A 26,297-nucleotide genomic window follows, 5' to 3' on the forward strand; every position below is an offset into this window, starting at 1 on the left:
TCAACATTGATCGAAACATCCTTTTTCTGCTGTTTACACCTTCTCTGAATCTGCCATACTTACCGATAATACTACCTAGGCAAAAACGCAAATCTAACAAAAGATGTTAGCTTAGTGAGAGCTTCTACCGTGAAAACCCTGTCTAATTTTTTATTGAAACCGGAATTTCCTAGTACGACCATCAAAGACATAAGAATTCTTAAAAACTTGAAAAAGGATGGTTCCATTACCATTACAAAAGCAGATAGGAGTAACACTTTAGTTGTCATGAATACTGAGGACTACGAATCAAAATTAAGAAGTCTACTAAATGATGAAAAAACATACAAGAAGCTATCGTGTAATCCAACAGATTCTTTTGAATACAAGTTTAAGAACTAATTGAAGTGCTTAAAGTATGATGGAAAAATAACACCTCAACTTTATTACAAAAGCCTGCCACGCAGTTCCTTGTGCCCTAAATTATATGGACTTCCCAAAATTCATAAGCCTGACCTATCATTACGACCAATTGTGTAAGGTACAAGGTCACCAACTAGTGTTTTGAGCAATTGGTTATTGTCAATATGTAAACCACTTTTGTGGTTTACAGATTAAGTGGTTTAAGTGGAATAAAAAAAGTAGAAATTTCTTCAAGTTCTTTGCTTTCAAGCTTCAACATTATATCAATGTACACAAATATTGATTTAGAAGCAGCCGAAACTCTTCTAGAAAGACATCTGTTACGAAATTTGGATTTTATTAGTGGCAAAACAGATTTGGAAGTTTCTGTAATTATGTATTTAGTAAGGCTGTGCAATCGGTTATCTTATTTTTTTTCAATTCAGAGGGGAGTATTTCGAACAAATAAATGGTTTACCTATGAGGGCCTCTTTATCCCCTTTATTAGCTAATATTTTTGCGGAGAATATTGAAACAATTGCGTTATATTCATATTTTTTAAAATATATTTTTGGGAGCCGGTATATGGATGACATAATTTTAGTATGGGATTATGGGGATGAGGAATTAAAAAGATTTTTGGAACATCTTAAGTGTTTTGGGGGGGGGGATTTAAAGTTTACTGTTGAATTAGAAGAGAATGGGAAACTTCCTTTTCTTGATTTTCTTCTTTTGAAAAATGAAAATAGTCTGGATTTTTAAATTTACAGAAAACCGAAATATAACAATAGATTTTGTCTTATAGTTCCAGTCTAGCTCGCCAAGTAAAGATTGGTTTGATCATTTCTTTAACTGAGCGGATATTTTGCATTTTCTCTCCAAATTTTTTTTAAGAGGAGTTGTCTTTTCTAAGGAAAATACTAATAAGCAACAATGTATCCAGAGTGGCTAATTAAACAGACTTTTTCAAAAAGAAGAAAAAAATTTCTAGATATTTCTAAGGAAGTCTTGGAGACAACTCGGGAGAATGATGTTTTTTGTTCCTTATAATATGTACCCGGGCTAAGTGAAAAACTTAAAAGAATTTCACAGAGTAATGGTCTAGGGGTAGCTTTAAAGAGTAATAATACTTTGGGTAGTTTTCTAAATTATGGGAAGGATCTAACTTCGTTGGGGCAACAAAGTGGGGTTTATCAGATGCCATGTGCTTGCGGAAGCTCATATGTGGGACGTACTAACCAGAGTTTGGAAATGAGATTATTACAACATAAAGATTATATTTCTTCGGCTTTAAAGCAAGATTCTAAGTCTGAAGATTTTATTTCAGTTTTTATTTTCAGTTTTCCAGACCATTTTATTTTTTTTCGAGAATGTCTCTTTGATTTTTAGCGAACTGGGTCTAAAGCAAAATTTTCGTGAAAATCTTGAAATAAAGAAAATACTATTCGATAATACTGCTTAGAATCGGGATACACGTGAATTTGGGCTGAACTCTATCTATGATAATCAATTAAAATTTGACAGAGTAAAGTTCAATTCACCCAATATAGTTGACCTCTGTCCAAATGTTATACCATTTAACGCTAATGAGCCGAATCCAAGAAGGTCAAAGAGGCTAGCTTCCGCCTTTGCTTTGAAAAGAATTAGAGAATTAAACAATATGTAGTTTTAGTTGATTTCGTATATAAACTTTTGTTTTAATTTGTTTTTGCTTAGTTTTACTACTGATGACGGTCACTGTATATGTGACCGAAATATCTGGTATTTTTTTCAATTTCTATACACAGTCTATTAAAAAGGATTTTATCCCTATTTTGAACTTTTATTTTATCGTGTGAATAATAATTTAAATAATGTGTTAATTTTGATCCCTTGGACCTTTAATTGAACTATAGTTGACTTCTTGAAATATTTAGATAAAATTTTGTGTCTAAATTGTTCAAATGTTTCCAAAGGAATATTAGAGGTCCAAGTAAATAGTCATGAATTATAGCTGGCTTTACTGTAGTCAGGCTAAATACCATACCATAGCAGCAACAACAAAAAATTCTTCTTCCTCTACTCTTCTTTTTTCTTTGTCTTGTAAATTCATTTCCAATTTTTATACGAAATGGATAGTTTTCTGTGTACATTCCCAGAAAGTAGATAGCTGCTTGTTCTGTGAATGTACTGCTTTGCTTTGAGTATATTGATGAACATGAATAAATGGCAATTAAACAAGAGTTTTGACAAAAGGATATGTTAGACCATGTGAATCAGAGAAAAAGTATTTCTTGGTAGTGTATCCCAAAAACACAGAACTGCAAATTAAACTTGCTACTGAGTCAAAATAACATTAATAGCTTGCAAAAATGTTCAACGATACAAGTGACATAGCATTTTATTTTGATGTTTTTTTTTAATGTCGATCAAGGAAAAGTCAAAAACCCATTAAAAACTACGCAGAATTTCATAAACCAAATTTTAATTATATTTCTAAAGAATGGTTGTGCCAAGAAGCTTTCGAATTCTTTTTATTCAATTTTAATTTCCACGTTTTCACTTGTTAAATTGACTTTGATTTACTTCATCCTAAATTATTGGAAATACTGGAAAGACGACTGATATCAAAGATCATACCTGTTAACTCTTGTATCTTTTGCACTAAAATAATTTGATTTGAAGTTTTTATTTCGCTTATACTTTTTCTATCATCATTTCGTAAAAGAGTGCAAAGAGCTAATAATTGGTAAAAAGAGTGCAATCCTGGTCTGTGGAACGAAAGAGTGCAATCAGGTAGAAAGGCATATTGCACACGAATGGTGTCTAAGTTCGGAACCCTGGTTAAACGCGGAAACCTCAAGTATTTTCGTCCACAATATTCTTTTATTAATCTATGTAGGAGAATTCTCTTTTACTGGACATGCAGGAAATATGTGACTGAACTTTTACTTTACATTCAGGTTTGTTATAAGATTCTCGACGATTTCAAAAGGTCTGGGATAATTTAAATCGTACGTAGGTACTAATGAATACGTGGAAATTTGTTTAATTATATTATCAAAGAACTCTTGAAAAGATTTAATTAAGTCCTTAGAAATCCCCAACTGTGTTGATAATAAAACACGTAAAGTCTATTCTGTCGACGGGCTATCTAGATTAAAACGTAGCCAAATTGGAATCGAAAGAAGCTTTACTAGAAGAAGGTGCTCTCTTTCACTGAAAGGATCCTGTTGAGAAAAGGTAGGACGAATTATGCTGATTACGAATATAATAATTATTTCTATCGGAAATGAATTTTAGCCCCCCCCCTATAAATGCCAATTCAGGGTATATATTTCTACATTAGGGGTGGGGGTAAAGTTTAAACTTACCTCCCATTTACATCAGAAATAAAATTCCCCCCCACCCCTAATGTAGAAATGTATACCCTGAATTGGCATATATAGGGGGAGGGGGCTGATATTCATTTCCAAAAAAAATGATGGTAAAATTCTACTTTAGCTACTTTTGACTATCTTGAAAGAGGGTTAGGTTAAAAATGAAACTTTCAGGGATGGTTCTACAGGCTAAAGTATGTCCCGGGAAGATATTTTGAAGTACCCACCTCCACTCATTCTCCCTCTAGAGGGTCCTGACCTTTGATGACCACAAAATTGAAAACAAAATTGTTTTCAGCTTCACAACTTTGCTCAATCCCAATTTATAAGGTTTTAAAGATATGCAAATACATTTTCTAAATTTTGGAAATAAACTATTTATATGTTTTAAAATTCTGCTCAAATAACTGAAATTGCATTTTCAGAACTAAAGCCAGGGAAAGAAAACTGATATCTGAAAATTAAGGTAAAATGTTGTCAAAATTTCAATAGGTATAGACCTGTCATGTAGGCAAATTTCAGGACTCTAGAGGGAGAAGGAGTGGAGGTAGGTACTTCAAAATACCTTCCTGGGACATACTTTAGCCTGTAGACCCATCCATGGAAGTCTCATTTTCCTAACCTAATCCCTTTCCACGATAGCCAAAAGTAGCTAAAGTAGAATTTTACCAAAATGATTATTATATTTGTAATCAGCATAAAAAAAGGCATTGGGTGGTATATTCACTTTATGTGTAAGTCAATAATATGATTTGGTAGATATTTAGGCTACCAAAATATGTACCCTGAATTGGCATATATAAGGGGGGAGGGGGCTGAATTTCATTTCTGATAGAAATGATTATTATATTTGTAATCAGCCTAAAAAAAGGTATTGAATGGTGTATTCACTTTATTCCTAACTCAATAATATGATTTGGTAGCCTATATATTTACTGAATTAATTAGCTTAGAAGCTTTTTTTTAAATAGCAGGTGACAGTGTTGTCTTAGAAGGTAACTGTTTCTCAGTTCCTTATTATGTATATGATATTCCATAATTGACACACAGACAAGATGAACATAGTAGCCTACTTGCTTCCTTTTTTTATGTTCTTTCCAAATGTAGCCTAATTAACAATTTGCCTGCAAATGCATCCCTTCTGCCCTCATGGTTCTTGTAGTAGCTAAATTAGTAGTTAAAACTAGTTAAAAAATGTTTAACTAGTTAAAACTAGTTAAAACTAGTTAAAAACTAGTTAAAAAATGTTTAACTAGGTAAAACTAGTTAAACTAGTTAAAAAGTAGTTAAAAAATGTAGTAGTTAAACTTGTAGTAGTTAAATTACTGACCTACAAATAAGGTGAACATAACCACTTGATGCCTTTTTATGCTGTTTCTGAATAGCCTAGGCTATAATAGTAACTTCACTTGGAAATCCAATTTTAAGCACTCTACAGACTGTCAAATATTATACATTTTCTTCTTATTTTTGTCTATGTAAAATGGTTAAAACAATAATTCTTACTTCATTAGGCTATAGGCCTATGCATCAAAATTGTAGGCCCTAGTTAACACATTTCAACTGCAGCTCTGCTATACTGTACCCCTCCCTCCCCCCTCCTTATGTGCAAATATGGCCCTAGCCTATTGCCCAAATTAGGCTATATGCTTCCTGAGTGTTTGCTGGGTCTTGATTTTGTCACAGTCAATTCAGTAGGCTAGGCCTATAGCCTATGCCTAAACCATTTTAAGTGATGCTAATAGCTGTATATAAGCAGTAGACTTTCTAAAATAGGCCTAAGATAAAAATAAATAATATTTGAGGGTCTGCAAAGGGCTTAAAATTGAATTTTCATGAAAAGTGATTATATATTTATAAAGAATATAAAAAAAAAAATTGCAGAGTGGTTGGCCTATATTCACCTTAATCATAGGGCAATAATATGAACTGCACCAAATTTACCCCCATATATAGCCAATTCATAATAATATGTTTCTCCAATACTTCAATTTGTTCATAAATTATATTATAGCTCCTAGGCTATGTTAAACTAGTTATCTTCTTTGTCTGAAATTTATCTCTATGTATTCCTATATTTACCTTATACTAGATCTCTTGAGCTTAATTAGATGATTAATTAGATGATTAATTAGAGAATCTGAGTCACATATCCATGGTTTGCTGTCTATCCTGCATCCAATCTTGGTTTGAATGTTTGTATAGTTAGAACAGTTATTGTGTATTTTACCAAGTCCATTGCAATCATTAGTCGCTCATTCAATAAAAAAGTTTTGTATAGACCTATCCTGTTATTCCCAGTCTATTTATGAAGCTTTCCTGGTTGGCTTTGATATCCATGGGTCAACATCATGTCACCACAATGGTATTAAAATATTATAGTTGGCATTTTCAATTGTTCCAGCCATTTACTGTATAGCAGGCTTAAGAGAGCAGTTATACATCTGGTTGCATGTCTCTGAACCCCTTTAATCAATGTAGTATCATACTCAGGGGTGGATCCAGAATTTTTTTTAGGGGAGGGGGAGGCAAAAAAGGTTGATCCAATAAAACATTTTTGAGGGGGGGGGGTGCAAAATAGGTTGATCTAATAAACTTGCATTAGGAGCAAGTTTAATTTATGCAAACTTGGGTTAATTAAGTAAATTACAATACTTCAGAGTATGCTAGGAGGGGGAGGGGCACACCCCCTTGCCCCTCACACCCCCCTTGCCTCCTGGATCTGCCACTGATCACACTTGTGTGAGGGAGAGGTAAGAAAAGCACAAATATCAAACAAAAAGATAATACAATTAAATTCTTACTTTATAATATACAACATGTTTCTATTAATCCAATTATTGTCTTTCCTTACATTATTATCCATGTTACAAATTATTTTTATACAATATTTTATCTAACAATTCTATTGGAACCACTTATGCAAAACTGGATTTTATCAAGCCAAGACTAGAGCAACTCATTATATGATGCACCACAAGCTGAAAAACCAGGAAGAAATATATCCAGTAGGGTTATATATGGGGCCATGAGGGGTGCCTTGTCATAGGCAAAAATATGATATTCAATAGAAGTCTAATGGTATGACAAAAATGGTAATGAAAAAAGGAGTCTAATGGTAGTGTTTCATTTTATTAAGAAGATTCCTTCAGAGGAGTCCCTAAAGAACAACACCCAAAATTTAATACAGACAATCAAAATCACTGTAGCCTAAAAAATAGCAGTTTCATACGAATATACAATCAACATTCTTTCCTATGTAATAGTTGCCACTCTGGATAAAGCATGTGTCCCCTAATGATACCAGACATATTCCCAAGGTAATGTACCAAGCAGTTGGAATCTAAGTCGATAGAAGAAATGGTAATAGAAGAATCAATAGTCAATAGAAGAATCATCTTTCCTTTAGATGTGGTGAACATCAGCAAATTTCCAGTAGAGTCTAATCACCAATTTTTGGCATAGGATTTTAAAGTTAGTACAAAGTACCTAAATCACACACATACTCAGTTGGGGTTGGGTTCAAGCTAAGACAAATTTTGTAAGGTTGAGTAACTGTGTTTAAAGTAGAGTAAGAGTAGAGCCTAATCACAGAGAATATTTTAAGCTTGAGCCTAATCATGGAAAATCTGCCCAATTTTTGGCATGGGATTTTAAAGTTAGTATTAAGTACCTAAATCACAGACAGATTCAGTTGGGGTTGGGTTTAATCTAAGACAAATGTTGTAAGGTTGAGTAACTGTGTTTAAAGTAGAGTAACAGTAGAGCCTAATCACAGAGAACATTTTAAGCTTGAGACTAATCTTGAAAAATCTGTCCAATTTTTGGGCATAGGATTTTAAAGTTGGTACAAAGTATCTAAATAACAGACAGATTCATTTGGGGTTGGGTTTAATCTAAGACAAATATTGTAAGGTTGAGTAACTGTGTTTAAAGTAGAGTAACAGTAGAGCCTAATTACAGAGAACATTTTAAGCTTGAGCCTAATCTTGATAAATCTGCCCAATTTTTGGGCATAGGATTTTAAAGTTGGTACAAAGTATCTAAATAACAGACAGATTCAGTTGGGGTTGGGTTTAATCTAAGACAAATGTTGTAAGGTTGAGTAACTGTGTTTAAAGTAGAGTAAGAGTAGAGCCTAATTACAGAGAACATTTTAAGCTTGAGCCTAATCATGGAAAATCTGCCCAATTTTTGGCGTAGGATTTTAAAGTTAGTACAAAGTACCTAAATCACAGACAGACTCAGTTAGGGTTGGGTTCAATCTAAGACAAATGTTGTAAGGTTGAGTAACTGTGTTTAAATTGAGTAATAATGCAGCCTAACCACAGAGAACATTTTAAGCTTGAGACTAATCTTGAAAAATCTGCCCAATTTTTTGACATAGGATTTTAAAGTTAGTACAAAGTATCTAAATAACAGACAGATTCAGTTGGGGTTGGGTTTAATCTAAGACAAATGTTGTAAGGTTGAGTAACTGTGTTTAAAGTAGAGTAACAGTAGAGCCTAATCACAGAGAACATTTTAAGCTTGAGACTAATCTTGAAAAATCTGCCCAATTTTTGGACATAGGATTTTAAAGTTAGTGCAAAATATCTAAATAACAGACAAATTCAGTTGGGGTTGGGTTTAATCTAAGACAAATGTTGTAAGGTTGAGTAACTGTGTTTAAAGTAGAGTAACAGTAGAGCCTAATCACAGAGAACATTTTAAGCTTGAGACTAATCTTGAAAAATCTGCCCAATTTTTGGGCATAGGATTTTAAAGTTGGTACAAAGTATCTAAATAACAGACAGATTCAGTTGGGGTTGGGTTTAATCTAAGAAAAATGTTGTAAGGTTGAGTAACTGTGTTTAAAGTAGAGTAAGAGTAGAGCCTAATCACAGAGAATATTTTAAGCTTGAGCCTAATCATGGAAAATCTGCCCAATTTTTGGCATGGGATTTTAAAGTTAGTACAAAGTACCTAGATTACAGACAGACTCAGTTAGGGTTGGGTTCAATTTAAGACAAATGTTGTAAGGTTGAGTAACTGTGTTTAAAGTAGGGTAAAACTAGAGCCTAATTACAGAGAATATTTTAAGTTTGAGCCTAATCATGGAAAATCTGCCCAATTTTTGGCATAGGATTCTAAAGTTAGTACAAAGTATCTAAATCACAGACAGACTCAGTTGGGATCAGGTTCAATCTAAGACAAATGTTGGAAGTAGAGTAACTGTGTTAAGAGTAACACTAGAGCTTAATTGCAGAGAATATTTTAAGCTTGAGCCTAATCATGGAAAATCTGCCCAATTTTTGGCATGGGATTTTAAAGTTAGTACAAAGTACCTAAATCACAGACAGATTCAGTTGGGGTTGGGTTTAATCTAAGACAAATGTTGTAAGGTTGAGTAACTGTGTTTAAAGTAGAGTAACAGTAGAGCCTAATCACAGAGAATATTTTAAGCTTGAGACTAATCTTGAAAAATCTGCCCAATTTTTGGGCATAGGATTTTAAAGTTGGTACAAAGTATCTAAATAACAGACAGATTCATTTGGGGTTGGGTTTAATCTAAGACAAATATTGTAAGGTTGAGTAACTGTGTTTAAAGTAGAGTAACAGTAGAGCCTAATTACAGAGAACATTTTAAGCTTGAGCCTAATCTTGATAAATCTGCCCAATTTTTGGGCATAGGATTTTAAAGTTGGTTCAAAGTATCTAAATAACAGACAGATTCAGTTGGGGTTGGGTTTAATCTAACACAAATGTTGTAAGGTTGAGTAACTGTGTTTAAAGTAGAGTAAGAGTAGAGCCTAATTATAGAGAACATTTTAAGCTTGAGCCTAATCATGGAAAATCTGCCCAATTTTTGGCATAGGATTTTAAAGTTAGTACAAAGTACCTAAATCACACACATACTCAGTTGGGGTTGGGTTCAAGCTAAGACAAATTTTGTAAGGTTGAGTAACTGTGTTTAAAGTAGAGTAAGAGTAGAGCCTAATCGCAGAGAATATTTTAAGCTTAATCCTAATTATGGAAACAGCACAGGATTTTGAAGTTAGTACAAAGTTTCTAAACCACAGACAGGCTCAATTGGGGATGGATTCAATAAAAAACAAATGTTGTAAGGTTGAGTAACTGTATTTAAATTAGTTATGCTGTAAGGGTAATTTTTTTCTAAGTTTAAATGCTGATGCTATTTAGGACTATATACCTAATACTCACGATTAGGAACTTGCTTTTGATGCTTAGGAAAGGTACGTTTTAATATAAATATTTGTCCAACCTTAGGCACTGTCTGAGAGAGACTTTGAATAGATTGAGATGGAGAAAGAGCATCCATAGCTGTGTTGGCGTCAGGGGGCCTGGGGATGCCGTGAGTTGTTAGTAGCAGTAGTATTGGGGGGGGGGGTCAAGGCCATATCCAGGGGGGGGGGTTGACCCCCCTCGAAATGTTTGCCTGACTTGTAAAAACTTAACAAAAATGGATATAAACAAATTTTTTATGTTTTTTTGAGTATTTTTTGTGTACCCCCCCCCCCTCCTCCGAAAAAAATCCTTGAGTAAAAGACCCTCTGAAAAAAAAAATCCTGGGCACGGCCTTGGGGGGGGGGGGGTAGATGTATTGTCATGGTATTAACCATTATCTAATGAAAGAGTATTGATTAAGGAATTGAACAGTACTGTTATTTTGTTATTATTATCTTTCCTTCTGAAGACCTGTAATTTGCTAGTGGTACCAACTATTGTATATAGCCTAGATCTATATTGGGTCTCTTTAGAGAAGTGGGGATTGGGTTGATTTTGAAGGGTAGCAATATAAATCTCAGGGATGAGTTCTAAAGGTTGACCAAGTCGTCTGTTCACCTTTTAGCTAACAAATATATCTGAACATTGATAAATTTACACTGTTTTGTTTATATACCAATTTTTTTTTTTTGGAAAGTAGCTGAGTTGATAGAATGAATTTTTTCAGGAATAAAATCAGTTCCTAAATTATGCCACTTGAAATGATCTTTCAGTTCTTATTTTTACTTATTCTCCAGGCTTAGTAAATTGAATAGGAAATAGGTTTTTAGGCTATCTGTCTTAACAATTTTTTTTTTATTGATTTTTAAATTATTTTTTCCTTAAATTTGATTTGAGTCTTTTTTATTTATTAATGTATGGTACAGGGTTGACATGAGATAGAAAAAACAAGAAATATATCATTAAATGTCCTTGATCCTCTTTCCAAATACAATTATAAGATGCATCATAATTGTCTCCCAGCTCCTCTATAATGGAGCCTGGTATATTCCAAACTCAACCAGGAATTCTTTGATCTCTTCTCTATAAACTCAAAATTGGCTCATTGACCCCTCATAGTATGTCTTAAGCAATTGGACAAATTTCAGGGGCATTTGGTCTATTTCTAGAATTCTCCAAAGTTTTTGGCAAATGATGGAGTCAAATGAGGCAATGAAGTCCTTTCAAACTGCTGGATACCTTTCAAACTGCTGGGTAATAAGGCAAAGTGCAAAATATTGTCAGTAAAGCACCACCCAGATGGAAGCCTTCTTGGTTTTTATTAGTTCTTTTCTCCCTTGCCCCCTTGAAGTAGTTAAGCAGAATAATCCCAAATATTTTACTGTAATGTTGATTAGACTTATTCCCTGGTAATTTTTTCACTCCAGTTTTATCAGCTTTCTTATAAAAAGGGAGAATAACTGATGCCTTTCAATCCTTTGAGAAAGCGTTGGTCCTCCATACTTCCTCAAGGATACCATGGAGCTGCTCTGCTGTGATCTTGGGGCATTGTTTGTATAGTTCTAGAGGGAGACCATCTTGGCCTGTAGCTTTGTAGTTCGTCAGGATCTTAATTGCTTTGAGAATGTCTGCTCTTGTTGGGGTGGCCAGCTCAACATTATAAGGCTCTTTTGAACACTAGGGGGGGGGGGGAATCCATCAGGAGCTGTAATTCAGATGGGCTAACTAGGGATTGGAAGTGATCTTTCCATCTGACCAAATGGTCCATATAAAAGCTTATGACTTTTCTTGATCTGTTTTTGACAACTTTCGACACTGCAGCTTTTTTATTAGTTGACTCCTTGAGAATCCGGTAGAGCTTTTGAGTGTCATGTGAGCATGCTGCTTTCTCTAATGGCAAAATAGTCTCTTCCCATATTTTATGGTAGTTTAGACAAGAACATTGCTTGACCTGTCTTAGCAACTCTTTTGTAATATCTTTAGGACCACTCATCTTTTTCCTTTGCTCTCCAACTATTGACAAGGTTCTGGTGATAATCCAGTGCTGTCGTTTTACTTTCGTTTGATCTAGGATCTCTTTGGTGGTCACTGTTTTGATGGTCTTACATCTTTGCTCAGGGTCATGGTTTACTACCTGGATCAAGTTTAGGGCATCAAAACGGTTCCTCAGCTCCATTTGTGGTGTTTCCCAAACTTCTTTATCTTGTAGCTTACCAATAGCGATTTGGTCTTTTGGTTTATTATTTTTCTGAGCTGTAAGAGGCAGCAGGATTTGCAAGAACAAGCCTGTGATCAGACCCCGATTTTGAGCCTGTGTCCCCAACGTTATAAGAATGCGATTCTAATACTGGACTTCAGCAGCGTTGGCGGACAAAATGAAGTCAATTTGGGCCTTAGTAACACCATCATTGGAGCGCCAAGTCAATCCCACTCGAGAAGCACGTTTCTGCTTCTTTGGTTTATAATGGAACCAACGCCACAGAGTCCCGAATTCTACTCCAGAATCTACTCCAGAGTAGAAAAGTGGAACTGAATGTAGCGTTTTGGGCACTGTAATTACTGTAGAGCCAAGACCAGAGATTCTGGTCTCAGAAACGCATAGTATTTCAATGCTATACTTCTCTATGTCATGGACTAGCAGAGCTTGCATAGTTTCTTGTGCGACAGATCTGACGATCCAATAACGAATAGTTATTCTTGATCTTGCTTGGTTTATGACTATTGTTGGTTTTCCAAAAGATATGTCTAGTTGATTTTTCGACTTTGTTGCGATATTCAAAGTCGCGGGACCTTCTTTCTCCTCCGATTGTATTTACGGCCTCCAGGTGAGTATGACCTAGTTTCTATTATGGACCCCCAGGGACTAGGATCCCTCTTGGTTCGCGCTTCCTACTCAATGGAGGTACCCTACATATCTGTAGGATGTTGCCTTATCCACCACCTGGGGACGCGCTGAATGGCCTGGAGAGTCCCCTACTGAAAAGATGAATCAGAAGGTGTAAAGATGTTATCCAGCTCCCATTTCATCAACAATTTGTCCCTGTACAAGAAATATAATAGAAATATATCTATCCCATTACTATGCTTCTGGTACCAGGTTACACATGAGCTGAATTTCCCAATTTTAAGGGAACATCAGCCTAACTCCAATCAATAGTTTATTTTACCTCCCAAGCAAATTAGTCTTAGCAGCTCTGTCAGCATTAGCGTTTTATCTAGTTCTTATCCCTGAAATGCATAGATTGTACCTCCAATCCAGGATTTGTTTAAAGATTAGGATGTTAAAAGTCAAATATGTGACCTTGGCTCTAAGTTTTGAATGTCCCCTCTCTCCTTTTGGTGTTTGATGCCTTTTCCTAAAATTATGAAATTCATGTCTGAAACGTGTTCTTAACGTCTTTCGATTTTGAACAGTCATCTGATCATTTAAAACCAATCCCTAAATGATGCATTGACAATCACTAGTCCATAGAGGTGCTGCATGTCGAGTGCCTATATGTTTGAAATATGGGGGGGGGGAGGGGCTGAGATCCAGGACCCTGTAATTACATAGACCAAAACAATTGTGCTTTCGTGATGTGTAATACCTAAATTCTAAATGTGTAATATATGTGTTTTTCTACTAAAATTTATCTAGAAGTTTTGTTTTGAATTGGCTGTTTGGATAGTTTGGGGGTCTTCACCCCTGATCTGTATGGACAAATTGACCCCCCCCCCAGTGGCAAATTTTTTGGACCACTGGTCGGCTGTTATAAAACTCTAGGCTGTCTTGAAATTTGATTTAATCCCATGCTGGAATACTCAGATGCAGAAAGGATTAGAATGGGCATTTAGCTTCCCTGCAATCAGTTTGACCCTTGAAAAGGACAAGGGTGCTTCTAAGGTTGAACAAGCCCTTTTCCAGCTGTCTACACTTTCCTGTTGTATATGATGAGGTCATGGTGAAAAAATCACTCTTTATTAAGCCAACGCTACTGTATGGACTGGGCTGAACATTAGTTACTTGTATGAAGTAGTCCCTACCTAATATTCTTCTATTATGTTTCTCTGACGCTGAATTGTAATGAAATATACCTAACTATGATAAAAATATAATACTTTAGAAACAAATTTGGGCTATATGTTTGCACATTAGGGGGGGGGGGTAAATTATAGCAGATCTGCATGCAAAATGTGTTAGGTACAATTATTCTGCATTCTATGAAGTATGAATTGTTTTCTAACTTCACACTGTCCAAATAATTCCCCTCCCCCGCCTTCATAGTGTGTAAATATATAGCCCAAGTCATATATTTTCCATCTATTCTGTCAGTTCTCTTTGTCTTGTCTCATGCTAAGCTGAAAGAAACTAAAAAAAAACGGGTTCTATAATGCAACAATGAGTGAAGAACTTCAGCAGTAGGGGCTATATCATACAAGTACCAAACATTGCTTTATGCTCTTTTTTAGTAGCTACGTTTTTAGAATTAATGTATAATAATAGATAATATTAATTTAATTAATAATTATTTAATTATTAATTAGTTTAAATATTATTTAATTAATAATTAAAGTAATTTTTATTTCAAATATTAATTTAATTATTAACTGATAATATTGAAAATAATATTAATTGGGGTATTCCAACCCAAATAGTGATTTAAACTATAAAAGACCTTTGCTTTTACATATCTCTTGGTCAGCACTATGACTGAACAGCTTGAAGCCACACTAGAATTTTAGAATTAATGTATAATAATTAATAATATTAATTTAATTAATTATTAATTAATTTATAATTATTTTAATTAATAATTAAAGTAATATTTATTTTAAATATTAATTTTATTATTAATTGATAATATTAAAAATAATATTAATTGGTGTATTCCAACCCAAATAGTGATTTAAGCTATAAAAGACCTTTGCTTTTACATATCTCTTGGTCAGCCCTATGACTGAACAGCTTGAAGCCACACTAGAATTTTAGAATTAATGTATAATAATTAATAATATTAATTTAATTAATTATTATTTAATTATTAATTAATTTAAATATTATTTTAATTAATAATTAAAGTAATATTTATTTTAAATATTAATTTTATTATTAATTGATAATATTAAAAATAATATTAATTGTTTTTTTTTCTACCCAAATAGTGATTTAAGCTGTAAAAGACATTTGCTTTTACAGATCCCTTGACCAACACTATGACTGAACAGCTTGAAGCCACACTAGCTAAATTGTTAGTGGCGGATACATCAGTGGTACAACAGGTAAGCTATTTTTCAATTACTTGTGCTTATAGGTGCCTAAAAATTTGAAAGTTAGTTGAGCTCAGATGTTGAAGCAAACAACTGTTTAAGCTTTAAACAGTAATTAACCTATAATATAGACTATAACTATATATTTAACAAATTGTGGTTAATAATGTTATTAATATTTTTTCATACTAAATTAAAAAAAATTCAAGTTTCTGAAAAAAACAGCAGAAAAATGTCTTTGTATCTTCGGGAACGCAGTAGAATCAACTTAGTAAAGAGTAATTGGTTTCCCATGTTTGTTATTATTTTTGTATAATTTGTTTTCTATTATTTTTATTGGTTATATTTTTCACTTTTTTGCTTTATTTATTCATTTTGTTTATTGTGGCCTCATCATTTAGAACGGATGGTTATAGAAACATGTGAAGAGTTCATTTTATCCCAGATTAAGAGCTCTAGGTCCCTATTTATGGGCCAAAATCTTAATGGGAGGACAACCTGCCACCCCTCCAACAGCTCAGGCGTCCCCTTTGGCCTCAGATTAAAAGTTCAAGATAGCCATTCCAGTTGGAAGTATCAAGAGGTTCAAATAATTTACCCCCATGAATATATTTTAATAGAAGATCTAACGCAGGAGTGCCAATTAACGAAAATATAGAGGGAGGGGGAAACTCAATGTTCAAAATCTGGGAGGGATTTTGTTGTGTCTTTTATTTTTTTTTTAATGAGAATAAAGAAAATGTATTTATAATAGGAAAATAAAAAGAAATGGTATTTCACACATCTAGGGGAGGGAGGGGGGCTAGATTTTTTTTTATTAAATCAAACAGTTTGTGGTAACAAACTGTAAGTAAGGAGCAACCCGGCTCAATAGTAACTCAAACTCTAAAAATCCGAATTTTGATATCAATAGGTATATCAAAAGAATCGTATTTATATGCTGATTTTCAATTTATAAATTTCATCAAGTTTAGTCATACCCATCAAAAGTTACGAGCCAGAAAAAATTTGCCTGATTTTAGAAAAAGGGGGAAACACCCGCTAAAAGTCATAGAATCTTATTGAAAAACACACCATCAGATTAAGCGTATCAGAGAACCTTACTGTACAAGTTTCAAGTTCCTACCTGTAAAAATGTGGAATTTTGTATTTTTTGCCAGAAGAAAGATCACGGTTGCGCGTTTATTTTTATTTTTGTTTTTCAGGGGTGATCGTATCGACCCAATGGCCCTAGAATGTCGCGAGAGGGCTCATTCAAACGTAAATTAAAAGTTCCAGTGCACTTTAAAAAGTTCAAGTGATCAAAAAAATTGGAGGGCAACTAGGCCCCCTCTCACGCTCATTCTTTCCCCAAAGTCACTGGATCAAAATTTGGAGATAGCCATTTTGTTCAGCATAGGCCTTGTCGAAAAATCTCAAAAACTATATCTTTGAGGACGATTTAATCCCCCACAGTCCCCGGGGGGAAGGGCTGCAAGTTATGAACTTTGCCCATTGTTTACATATAGTATTGGTTATTGGGAAGTATACAGACGTTTTCAGGGGGGATTTTTCTGGTGGGGGAGGGATTAGGAGGGAGGGGGTTACGTGGGAGGATCTTTCCATGGAGAAATTTTTCACGAGGGGGGGGGAGAATTTACTGGATGGGGGCGCTGGATTTCCCAGCATTATTTAAAAAACAATCAGAAATTAAATAAAAAACAAGTTTTATCAACTGAAAGTAAGGAACAACATTAAAACTTAAAACGAACAGAATATATGACGCATATAAGGGGGGAGGGGTTTGCCTCTCCTCAATAGCTCGCTCTTACGCAAAATTTTTTTTTTTAACTTTTAAAAGAAGTTATTATTCTAATTAAACAGCCTCTGTTATTCAGGAGTCATTCTTAAATAACTGGAACAAAAATCAAACTTGGGCTATTATAAGGATATTATTAGTTTAAAAAAGTAAAACTAATATACAAATTTTGTTTTAATTATTCGTGTACGGTGAGCCAAATTCAAAACCTGCATTAATTCAAAAATGTTCAGAAATTAAATAAAATTATTTTTTTTTTTAACTGAAAGTAAGGAGCGACATTAAAACTTAAAACGAACAGAAATTATTCCATATATAAAGGGATCTGTTTCCTCCCCAAGGCCTCGCTCTTTACGCTAAAGTTTGACTCTCCCTCACAGCTCTACTTTTTAAAACAATAAAAAACTTTAGCGTAAAGAGCAAGGCGTTGATGAGGGGACAGCCTCTTTCATATACGGAATAATTTCTATTCGTTTTTAGTCGCTCCTTACTTTCGATTAAAAAAGCTTGTTTTTTTTATTTAATAAATCAAAAGAATTGGCTTATTGTGTTGATTCCAAATATATAAGGATCATTTAAGTTTAATGTTACCCATCAAAAACTACGAGCCTGAAAAAATTTGCCGGATTTTCAAAAAAGGGACAAAAACCCATATAAGCCAGGGAATCTTAGCGAAAATCATACCATCAAATTCAGCGTATGCGAGAACCCTACTGAAGAAGTGTCCAGCTCCCATCTACAAAAATAAGGATTTTTGCTTTTTTGCCAGAAGAAAGATCAAGGATGCGTGTTTATTGTTTTTTTTTCCAGGGGTGATTGTATCGACTCTATGGTCCTAGAATATCGGGAGAGTAGATTCCGTCCGAATCCACTCATTTGAACGGAAATTAAAAGTTCTATTGCCCTTTTTAAATGACCAAAAAGATTGGAGGGCAACTAGGCCCCCTCCCACACCCCTTTTGTCTTAAATCATCCGATCAAGATGTTGATATAGCTATTTTGTTCAGTATAGTTGAAAAGCCCAATAACCATGTCTGGAGATATCATGACCCCCCCCCCCTCACACAGCTCCTGGGGAAAGTTATAAATTTGCCCATTGTTTATCTATAGTATTTGTTATTGGGACGTATGCATACATTTTTCGGGTAGGGGGGGGGGGCGAATTTCTGCTGGGGGATTTTCCACGGGGAGGGAAATTTCCAGGGGGTGAATTTTTGAAGAGAAATTTTACACTGGGAGAATTTGCCAGAATTCCTATACGAAATTCCTCTCATATCTTTTTTTATCTTTGACTCGATTTCACGCGTGGAGATGTTACGGGTAATTATCCGGGGAAATTTTCACCAGGATTGAATTGTCTAGAGCAGTGGCTCTCAAACTGTGGTACGCGTACTCCTTTGGGGATACGTAAAAATTTTTAGAGGGTACGCGGCCGGCCAACAAAAAAATAAAACAACCCTTCAATTCTGGCAATTTTATGTATATTTTAGCTAGAGTTTACTTAATACCAGTAACTGAGAAGGGGTACCTAAAACGTTTTGTGGGTAAAAATGGGTACAATATCTAAATAAGTTTGAGAACCACTGGTCTAGAGGATAAATCGTGAGGAGGAGGGATATCTGCTCGGAGGTGGAGCCTGATTTCCTGGTACTATTTAAAAAACTGTCATGAATTAAATAAAAAAAAAAAACAACAACAATTTTTTCGACTGAGAGTAAGGAGCAACATTAAAACTTGAAACGAACAGAAATTATTACGTATATAAGGGGGATTGCCCCCTCCTCAACACATCGCTCTTTACGCTAAAATTTGAATTTTGTCCCAGTTCTTTAAGAACGACTCCTGAAACACAACGGTTGTTTAATTAGAACATTAAGAAGCTTTTTTAAAAGTACTAAAAACTTTAGCGTAAAGAGCGAGGTCTTTAGGAGGGGGCAACCCCCCTCATATACGTAATAATTTATGTTAGTTTTAATTTTTAATGTTGCTCCTTGTTTTCAGTTGAAAAAACTTGCTTTGTCTATTTAATAAAAACACAATGTAAGTCTATTTTTGTAATTAAAACAAGAACAAGAAAATGCATTAGTAAAAAAGGCTAAAAAAAGGAAGGTTAAATTTATAAAATAAATATCACACAATAAGTGGTAAAAAGATCATGTGATGGCTGGAGATTCGTATATTTAACATATAAAGTTCTTTCGTGTCTCTCCTTGGGAATTTCTTATGGGAGTAAAAAAGAAGATTTTTAATGAGCGAAGGTAATGTCAAAGGGAGGGGGATTGACTAAGAAAAAGATAATTTGTTTGGAGGTTAGAGGGCAGTGTTGGCGAAACGCAAGGAAGCTTGGTTTTGGTTCCATGGTCGATCATAAAGTCTTTAGGAATGGTCAGTGTTTGATGAGCGAAGTTTGTTTTTAAAAATCTCAAAATGTGCTCAGTAGCTAGTACCCAGCTGGTGTGAATTGACAATTATAGGTGGCACAGGGCTGTTGGATACATAGATTTATTGAAACTGCGAAGTAACAAATAACAATGTCCTGGAAATAACACACATTTGTGGAGATCATACATTTGTGATCTTTTTGTTGTCACTCACAGTTTTCAAGATTGTTGATATTTCAGCCAGGAAATCACGCACTAGGAGATGCAAGACGTGTGCCATGTAGCCGCAGATTGACTGACCAGGATGCTTATAAGTCATAATAGTTCATAGCGATTCCAAGATTGCCGTGTTATCAGTGACAATGCTTATACCTTTTTTTGGTGGAATAAGGCTAGGACTGGATTAACGCTGCGATTAATCATATTTAATAGGATTTCATTAATGCTCCGATTAGTTATATTTTCGCCATTGCGTTAATCAGTCCCAAAAGCACGGCTGTCGTTAGGTCTCTAGTCACTAACAGTCCCCAAAACTGGAGAAGGTCCCTAATAGTCAAAGCTGTCAAGTTCCTAAAAGTCCCTTTTTGCCAGATTAAGCCATGTCAGTACTTCAGCCAAGAGGTCTTTACAGTGTCCTGAAGATAATAATATAATTTCTAGCAACATAATTTGTAGGCTACAATATCAAGTCTTCTTGATAATGATGGATGAAAAGATTTGGTATCTTTTGCCTCTGCAGTCATTTAACCTACCAGGCTTTTCTCTTTTTATTGTTTTATATATGTATTACCGGAGGTTTGACATTTTTTCTCAGCTTGCTCTTATTGCGCTAATAACTTTACCAAAGCAGCCATTGGTGTCTCTACCTAATCCTTATATAATTATTGCAGCAGCAGCTACAACCTAGTAAAAAAGGATTCTCGGCCCATAGTCCCCCCAAAAACAGTTAAAAAAACAATGCTAAAAATTACTCAAGTAAAAGAAATCCAGGAGCGATTAATATTATTCCCTTTTAACTCAACAGTAATTTTTTGTCTTGAAATTTTTGTTTCAGAAAAAAAAAACAAAAAAAAAAACAAAGAACATTAAATCCCTCGAAAATAGCGTTAGATTGAAAAGCACATCACTGGAATTGCCATGCCTGAAAACCCTTCATCAGGGGTTTGTAGACCCCCCTCCAAAATTAAATAACTGAGAGTATGATTTTATCTCTCCTTTTTAGTCTCCATGCCTTTAGCAAACCATTGGATTGCCAAGATGTGCCAGATTAAAACGTCATATGGCAAAAAAACTGATATTTTTGGTGCCATCTACGGAAAGGGTAGTTCTATGAGACTACCTGGATTCTATGGTATGAAAATGGATTCAATCAATTACGGACGTTTATTACCAAGGAAATTGAAAGTTCTACTCACCTTTTGAAATCGGATGCAACGCTATAGCGTTACCTATAGTAAAGAGCTATAAGGCTTTAATGTATTATTATTCATTCATTATTTTTTAGACTCCACCCTCTACAGAGCTCAAATCAAATTTGGGTACGAAACAGAACCACCACACCCAAGACATCAGTTCTTACTTCCCACTAAGTTTGGCTACAAACACACGTCCTATTATGATAGGCGGCGTTCTGAAATTCTACCACTCAGCAGAAGAATGTCTACTACCGTACAACTCTTACTCTCAACTGAAATCATTCCGAAAGACACGTTGACAAACAAGATATTAGGGTTACCCTTTCGTCTCCGTCACAAGGATCGAACCGGTCCCTAACTTAAAAAAGTCAAAATAGTGCCCGATTTGTAATTTCTGACTAACTTGTTTGAGGTCCGGTAAATCCTTCGGGTTATTAATCTGATGACAGGAATGAGAAAACATCCTCCCCCTTACTTCCAGTAAAGATCGAGTCTTAGTTTCAAACAGTTTAACTAGGACAGCTCTTACTTCCCACGAAGTTCTGAGAAGCTTGGTGTGGTCTTAGGTGACTGAAGCTAGGTTCTGATAGGAGTCGAGTTTCGTTTTGGCAGCCAAGTTTCACGCCTGCCCAATGAAAAAATTGATATTATATTGGTAGAATGACTAATATCCGGTAGCATGAAACAAGAACAAATGTTTGTTGGTGGGCTTGCCTTACCTGGCTGAAGCTAGTTTTTGTCAAATTCATTAATTCGACAAATTTCTTCGGAAGGGGCATTTCTGGAGTGATCGCGAAACCGATCAAATATTAAATTCTTATTCAAATGAAAGAATGCTAAGGAGAATTTTTCAGGCTGAATCGTCCAGACAAGAGTTTGTAGTTTTATCAACGCGGAGATTAAAAGTACTCTCCTCACCATCAATCAAAACAATGACTGTGAAACAAGAACGCGGTTCCAGGTTCAACCAATCAGAAAGCAAATAGATGTATTTAAAAAAAAACTTAAAATCCTATTACTATTTTACTCACAATACGTTTACAAACAGCATATGGTTACTTATAGTCCAACTCCAAGGTAAATGACAAGAGCTGCTGGTGATTTATGTCCATTGTATAGTAAAGAAGCAGTGGAATAGCTGAAAGAAGGAAGAAAGAAAGAAAACGCTTAGGCTGGCTTGGGTTATTATGATAGAACTATTTTGATTTTATCAGACCGAACCTATAGCAAAGAGCTATAAGGCTTCAAGCTATTATTATCTGTTTATTTTTTTTTTTTTCAAGGGTTCTTCGTATCGAAAGGGCGGTGGCATAAATTTTGGAGGGGGATAATTTGATTGCAAATTAAAAATTCTAGTGCCCGTTTTAGGAGTCAAAACTGATAGGATGGCAACCACCCCTCGCCCTTTCCTCTCCAAATACATCTGATCAAAATTTTGAGATGGCTATTTTAGTCAAAATAGTCCAAAGGTCAAATAACTATACCTCCGGGGTTGACAACCCCTCACCCCTAGCCCCAGGTGCAAGCACTGTAAGTTATGCAAGTTGCTCATTGTTAACATTTATTAAAAAAAAAATCTTTCCGAAAAAGAGGTTTTTAAAAGAAAAGTAAAGGCCATATTAAACTTAAGATCGGGATACACAGAAATCTATAATATCTAAAACTCGGACCTACAGAAATTACTATTAAAGAATAAATGAAACACAAAACGAACAGAAATTATATTGTTCGAATCATATTTTAGAAATTGTAATGAAACCCAGAACAGGTTTTGTGTGAGGGGGTGGGGGTAGATGTCTTCCTTTCACTTTTAAATCTTAAAAAGTAACTAGAACTTCTGATTTCCGATCAAGTGAGCCACTTCTGAAGTTTATACGACCATCCCTTACATAAAAACTTTATATTCCCACGGTGCATAACTTACAACGCTTGCCCCTGAGCTCTGGGGTGTTCTGTCAACCCCGGAGTTTTCGTTATTGTGTTTTAAACTATTTTGAACAAAATGGCCATATTAGGGTGGTCCTCATTTTTTCACTTCAGAATTATAAACCTCCCACCCTGCCATTTTTGTCTCCATCAAAAGTTAAGAATAGGGGCAAAAAATTTTCCAAATTGGTCAATATTTAATGTATGCTCAATTCAAGTGAAGTTCTGCTATAGTTCACTATAGTGAACTATATTCTAGTGAAGTTCACTATAGTTCTGCTTGGACAATGTTTAACGCAATTTCGGATGCACTTAGGAAATTCATTCAGCAAACAGAATTTAATGAGGACATATTAGGTATAATCAATACTAAGCTCATCCAATCATTAGTTTGTTAAAACAATCATACTGACTGGTTAAAATATGTCACTGGCATAGCAAATATCAAACGTATCTTTTGGTAATTGATAAAAATTACACACTTCAAAGTCATGCTGGACCTGGGCTGTCAGAGGTTGTGGGTTGCCCTTGAAGGATTGTTGACTTGCTAGAATCAGAAAAATGTTTGCGATGCTCTTTAACTACTTGCAGAGCAAATTGCATCTGGTCTTCATTTTATGTTAGCAGCAAATTGTTGTCCTGCATAGGGGCAACTCCACGTTCGGCTGTGTCATTCACTACTCGTAGTTCTCTGACGATTGCTTCAGCCTTCACATAGGATTCATTATCCACACAAGTCTCAGGATATGTAGACAAGAAACTATCTGGAATGGAAAGGATATGGAAGAAGTTCCTTGTATTATGTGTAACAAAGTCCTGTAGATTCTTGTTGCTGACTGTAGTTTTGTCCACAGTGATGCGCTTCGGTGGGTCCTCTGTTCCTTCATGGCAGAGTGCTTCGACCATTGCTCTTTTTTCAGCTGCATCAACACCCCCGGCAAAAAATGCCAGTCCTGTCGGTTTTTTGCTAAGATACCTCAGCTGCCCACACAGTTTGTTCAGTGGACCAGTTGCTGCTGGTGATCCACAAGTGAGGAGACTCTTCAGAAGCATTAAATCATTGGCTGGTGCTGTTGTTGGCAGAGGAGAAAGGAACCACGATTTAACATAACTTCCTACACCAAAAGCACAGAAGGTGCCCGGACCAGTGATTTCACGATCTGTCAGCTTGAAGCCAGAATCTCTGAACATGTATATTTTCAATGCATAAATCAGTCATGTCATGAAACGAGCACCATGAAGGGCTCCTGGTTTCCTGAACATCACACCACGAGCCGGAAAGCCACCAATGAACAGCAGGGAAAGCTCGAGGTGCTCACGGTAGTCTTCACGTTGGTGACAAATACCCAGCTGATCAGTCAGAAAGGTCTTCATATCATCCAGGGCATCAACCAGAGTTGCAGCAATGACCGGAACCTCAACACCAGGCTTGTAATCAGCATACACAATGTTTGGCCAAAAGGCTTTGAACCTTTTGAACAGCTGGATGTTAGGGCCACTTGAAGGTCTCATTGTGATGCTGAATGCCTATTCCAGCATTAATTCATGGATGTGGTGTCTGCATGCAAGATGCTGAACACTTTTACCAAGATGCTGTTCAAACAGAGTACAGGCATCGTTCACTCGGCCGGTGTTGCTTGATGTTATATCAAAGCTGAGAGCCTTGATGCTGTCTACAATGCCCCAGTCAGACACTGTGTCCATCATTGCATCTGCCATGGCTTTACCAGTACCTGAAGCCAGCTTTGGGATACAAAGCAGTTGTTCTGTTCCAGATCCAGAAACAATTATCGGCAGTTGTTCAATTTTTTCATCTCCAGTGAGGTCTTCCATAAGCTTCCCATCCCAGTTAAGAACCATTGGCTTCTGGGGATTGAAATCATACTTCAACTGAGATGAAAATATGACACGATGCTTCTGACGGTAACGTCTTATAGATGATCTGTTGATACTGAAATCCTGAACGTTGTGACCTGTCGCTTGAATTATTGGGGCAATTATCTGAACTGCTTGCCTATCACTTGTCTTTGTGTCGTCTAAGGATGACAGGAGGGCAGGAGTTTAAATGTTAGTTCTTCCACGTTTTCGTTTTGGTGTACATGGTTGTTCGGCGGCTTCACTGCCGATTCTTTGTAATACTTCCATGTCTGCATCATTATACTAGAAGACGGATCAGAAGACTCCAATAACACAGTGTGATCCAGATTTGCTGTGTCAAGTTGCTGTTTCGTCTTCAAGCCGTTTTGTTTATTTTCCTGTTCTTTCTCCTTTTTTGTAAGTGACATGTCAACCCCTGCTATAACCCCTCGCCTTCCTTTTCCCGCTGGGCCAACAAGAATTGCTTGTCTTCCTCAATTTTGATGAGCTGTAACGCTTCCTGGTGAGCTACGTCAAAAAGATCATTTAAAGCTGTTCCTCATTGGCTATCTGAGTTGCTGTCCTTCTTGCTTTGTTTTTCTTCAAACCTTCCCATCTCTGCACTAAAACTTCAAGTTGGGTAACTGTATGATCACTCCGGCGCATGGGTATTCTGGCTTTCTCCCAAAACATTTGAACGTCCTTAATTACTGATACTGCTGCCTCATGTTTAGTCTTGGCTACTCTCAGCTTTGTGACATAGAGCCTGAGAACATCACCAATCGACGGCAATTTTGAACTATATAGATCTTCCAAAGCTGGACCAAGCAGAGGCACTCCCTGCTTACTGCGTGTGAATGGAGAAATCGCCATGACCGACTGTAAAACAAAACATTTTATGTGAAAATGCACAGATACCTAATTGATTATTAATATGTTACCCTGAATCCCTTCACTTATCTATTTGTATAACACATAACACCTGTTTTGTGTTAGAATTCACAATAAACACACAATTAACTAATAAATATATGCCCTGAACCAATGATTTTCTTTATATACACCCCGACTTCTATAATATTCGAGTATAATCGAAATTCGGGTGCCTCGAACATGTCCCAAAGATGAAGTTATCCTAAAAATAAATGACACTTTTTTTTGTATCATAGAAGAATACTTTTGGATGGTGGGAGGTAGGAAAAACAAAAAAACATTTTTTTTATATAGACATAAGGACATCCCTAGGCTATATATAAAATTTGATTATGGGGGAGATTAGACTCTTAAAAAGGGAATTAGAACTTCCAGTTTCCAAACAAAATGAGCCCCCCCCCTCAAGTTTATACGAGCACCGCTTACATAAGAAAAATATATGCCCGAGGGCAGAACTTACAACCCCTGTCCCCAGGCTCTAGAGGGTTGTGTCAACCCCGGAGTCTTTTTTTATCTGATATTTGAACTAATACAAAATCGCTATCTCAATATTTTTATAAGTTGGGTTTAGGGAAAAGGGGGGTGGGGGACTAGTTGCCCTCCAATATCTTTTGACTCTTAAAAAGTGAACTAGATCTTTTAATTTACTATGAAATGAGCCCCTTATGAAGTTTTCACGAGCTCCCCTTCCATAATAACCACATATATGACGCCTGCTCCGGGCTCTGGGGGTTGTGTCGACCTGAAGAGTTTTTGTTATCTGATCTTTGAA

The 26,297-nt window shown here is 35.6% G+C and overlaps 1 protein-coding gene across 4 annotated transcripts in view; it reads left to right on the top strand.

Moving 5' to 3' along the window:
• Positions 1-3,571: 3,571 nt before the first annotated feature.
• The window catches only part of LOC148945662 (importin-4-like), a 112,306-nt gene continuing 89,580 nt past the window's right edge, over positions 3,572-26,297 (top strand). Inside the window, exons 1-2 of one of the 4 annotated variants that reach the window (XM_089098305.1) lie at positions 3,572-3,603; positions 15,145-15,227. In XM_089098305.1, the coding sequence (XP_088954431.1) occupies positions 15,162-15,227 (66 nt within the window). In that variant the 5' untranslated portion in view covers positions 3,572-3,603; positions 15,145-15,161. Of the gene's footprint in view, positions 3,604-4,388; positions 4,475-7,193; positions 7,215-9,583; positions 9,607-15,144; positions 15,228-26,297 lie in introns of those variants that run through there. The other 3 variants (XM_089098304.1, XM_089098306.1, XM_089098307.1) reach the window with 3 other exon arrangements.

Source organism: Artemia sp. Qi Xiang Cuo, chromosome 12 (assembly GCF_049724085.1).
Source record: "Artemia sp. Qi Xiang Cuo chromosome 12, ASM4972408v1, whole genome shotgun sequence".
Lineage (NCBI taxonomy): Eukaryota > Metazoa > Arthropoda > Branchiopoda > Anostraca > Artemiidae > Artemia > Artemia sp. Qi Xiang Cuo.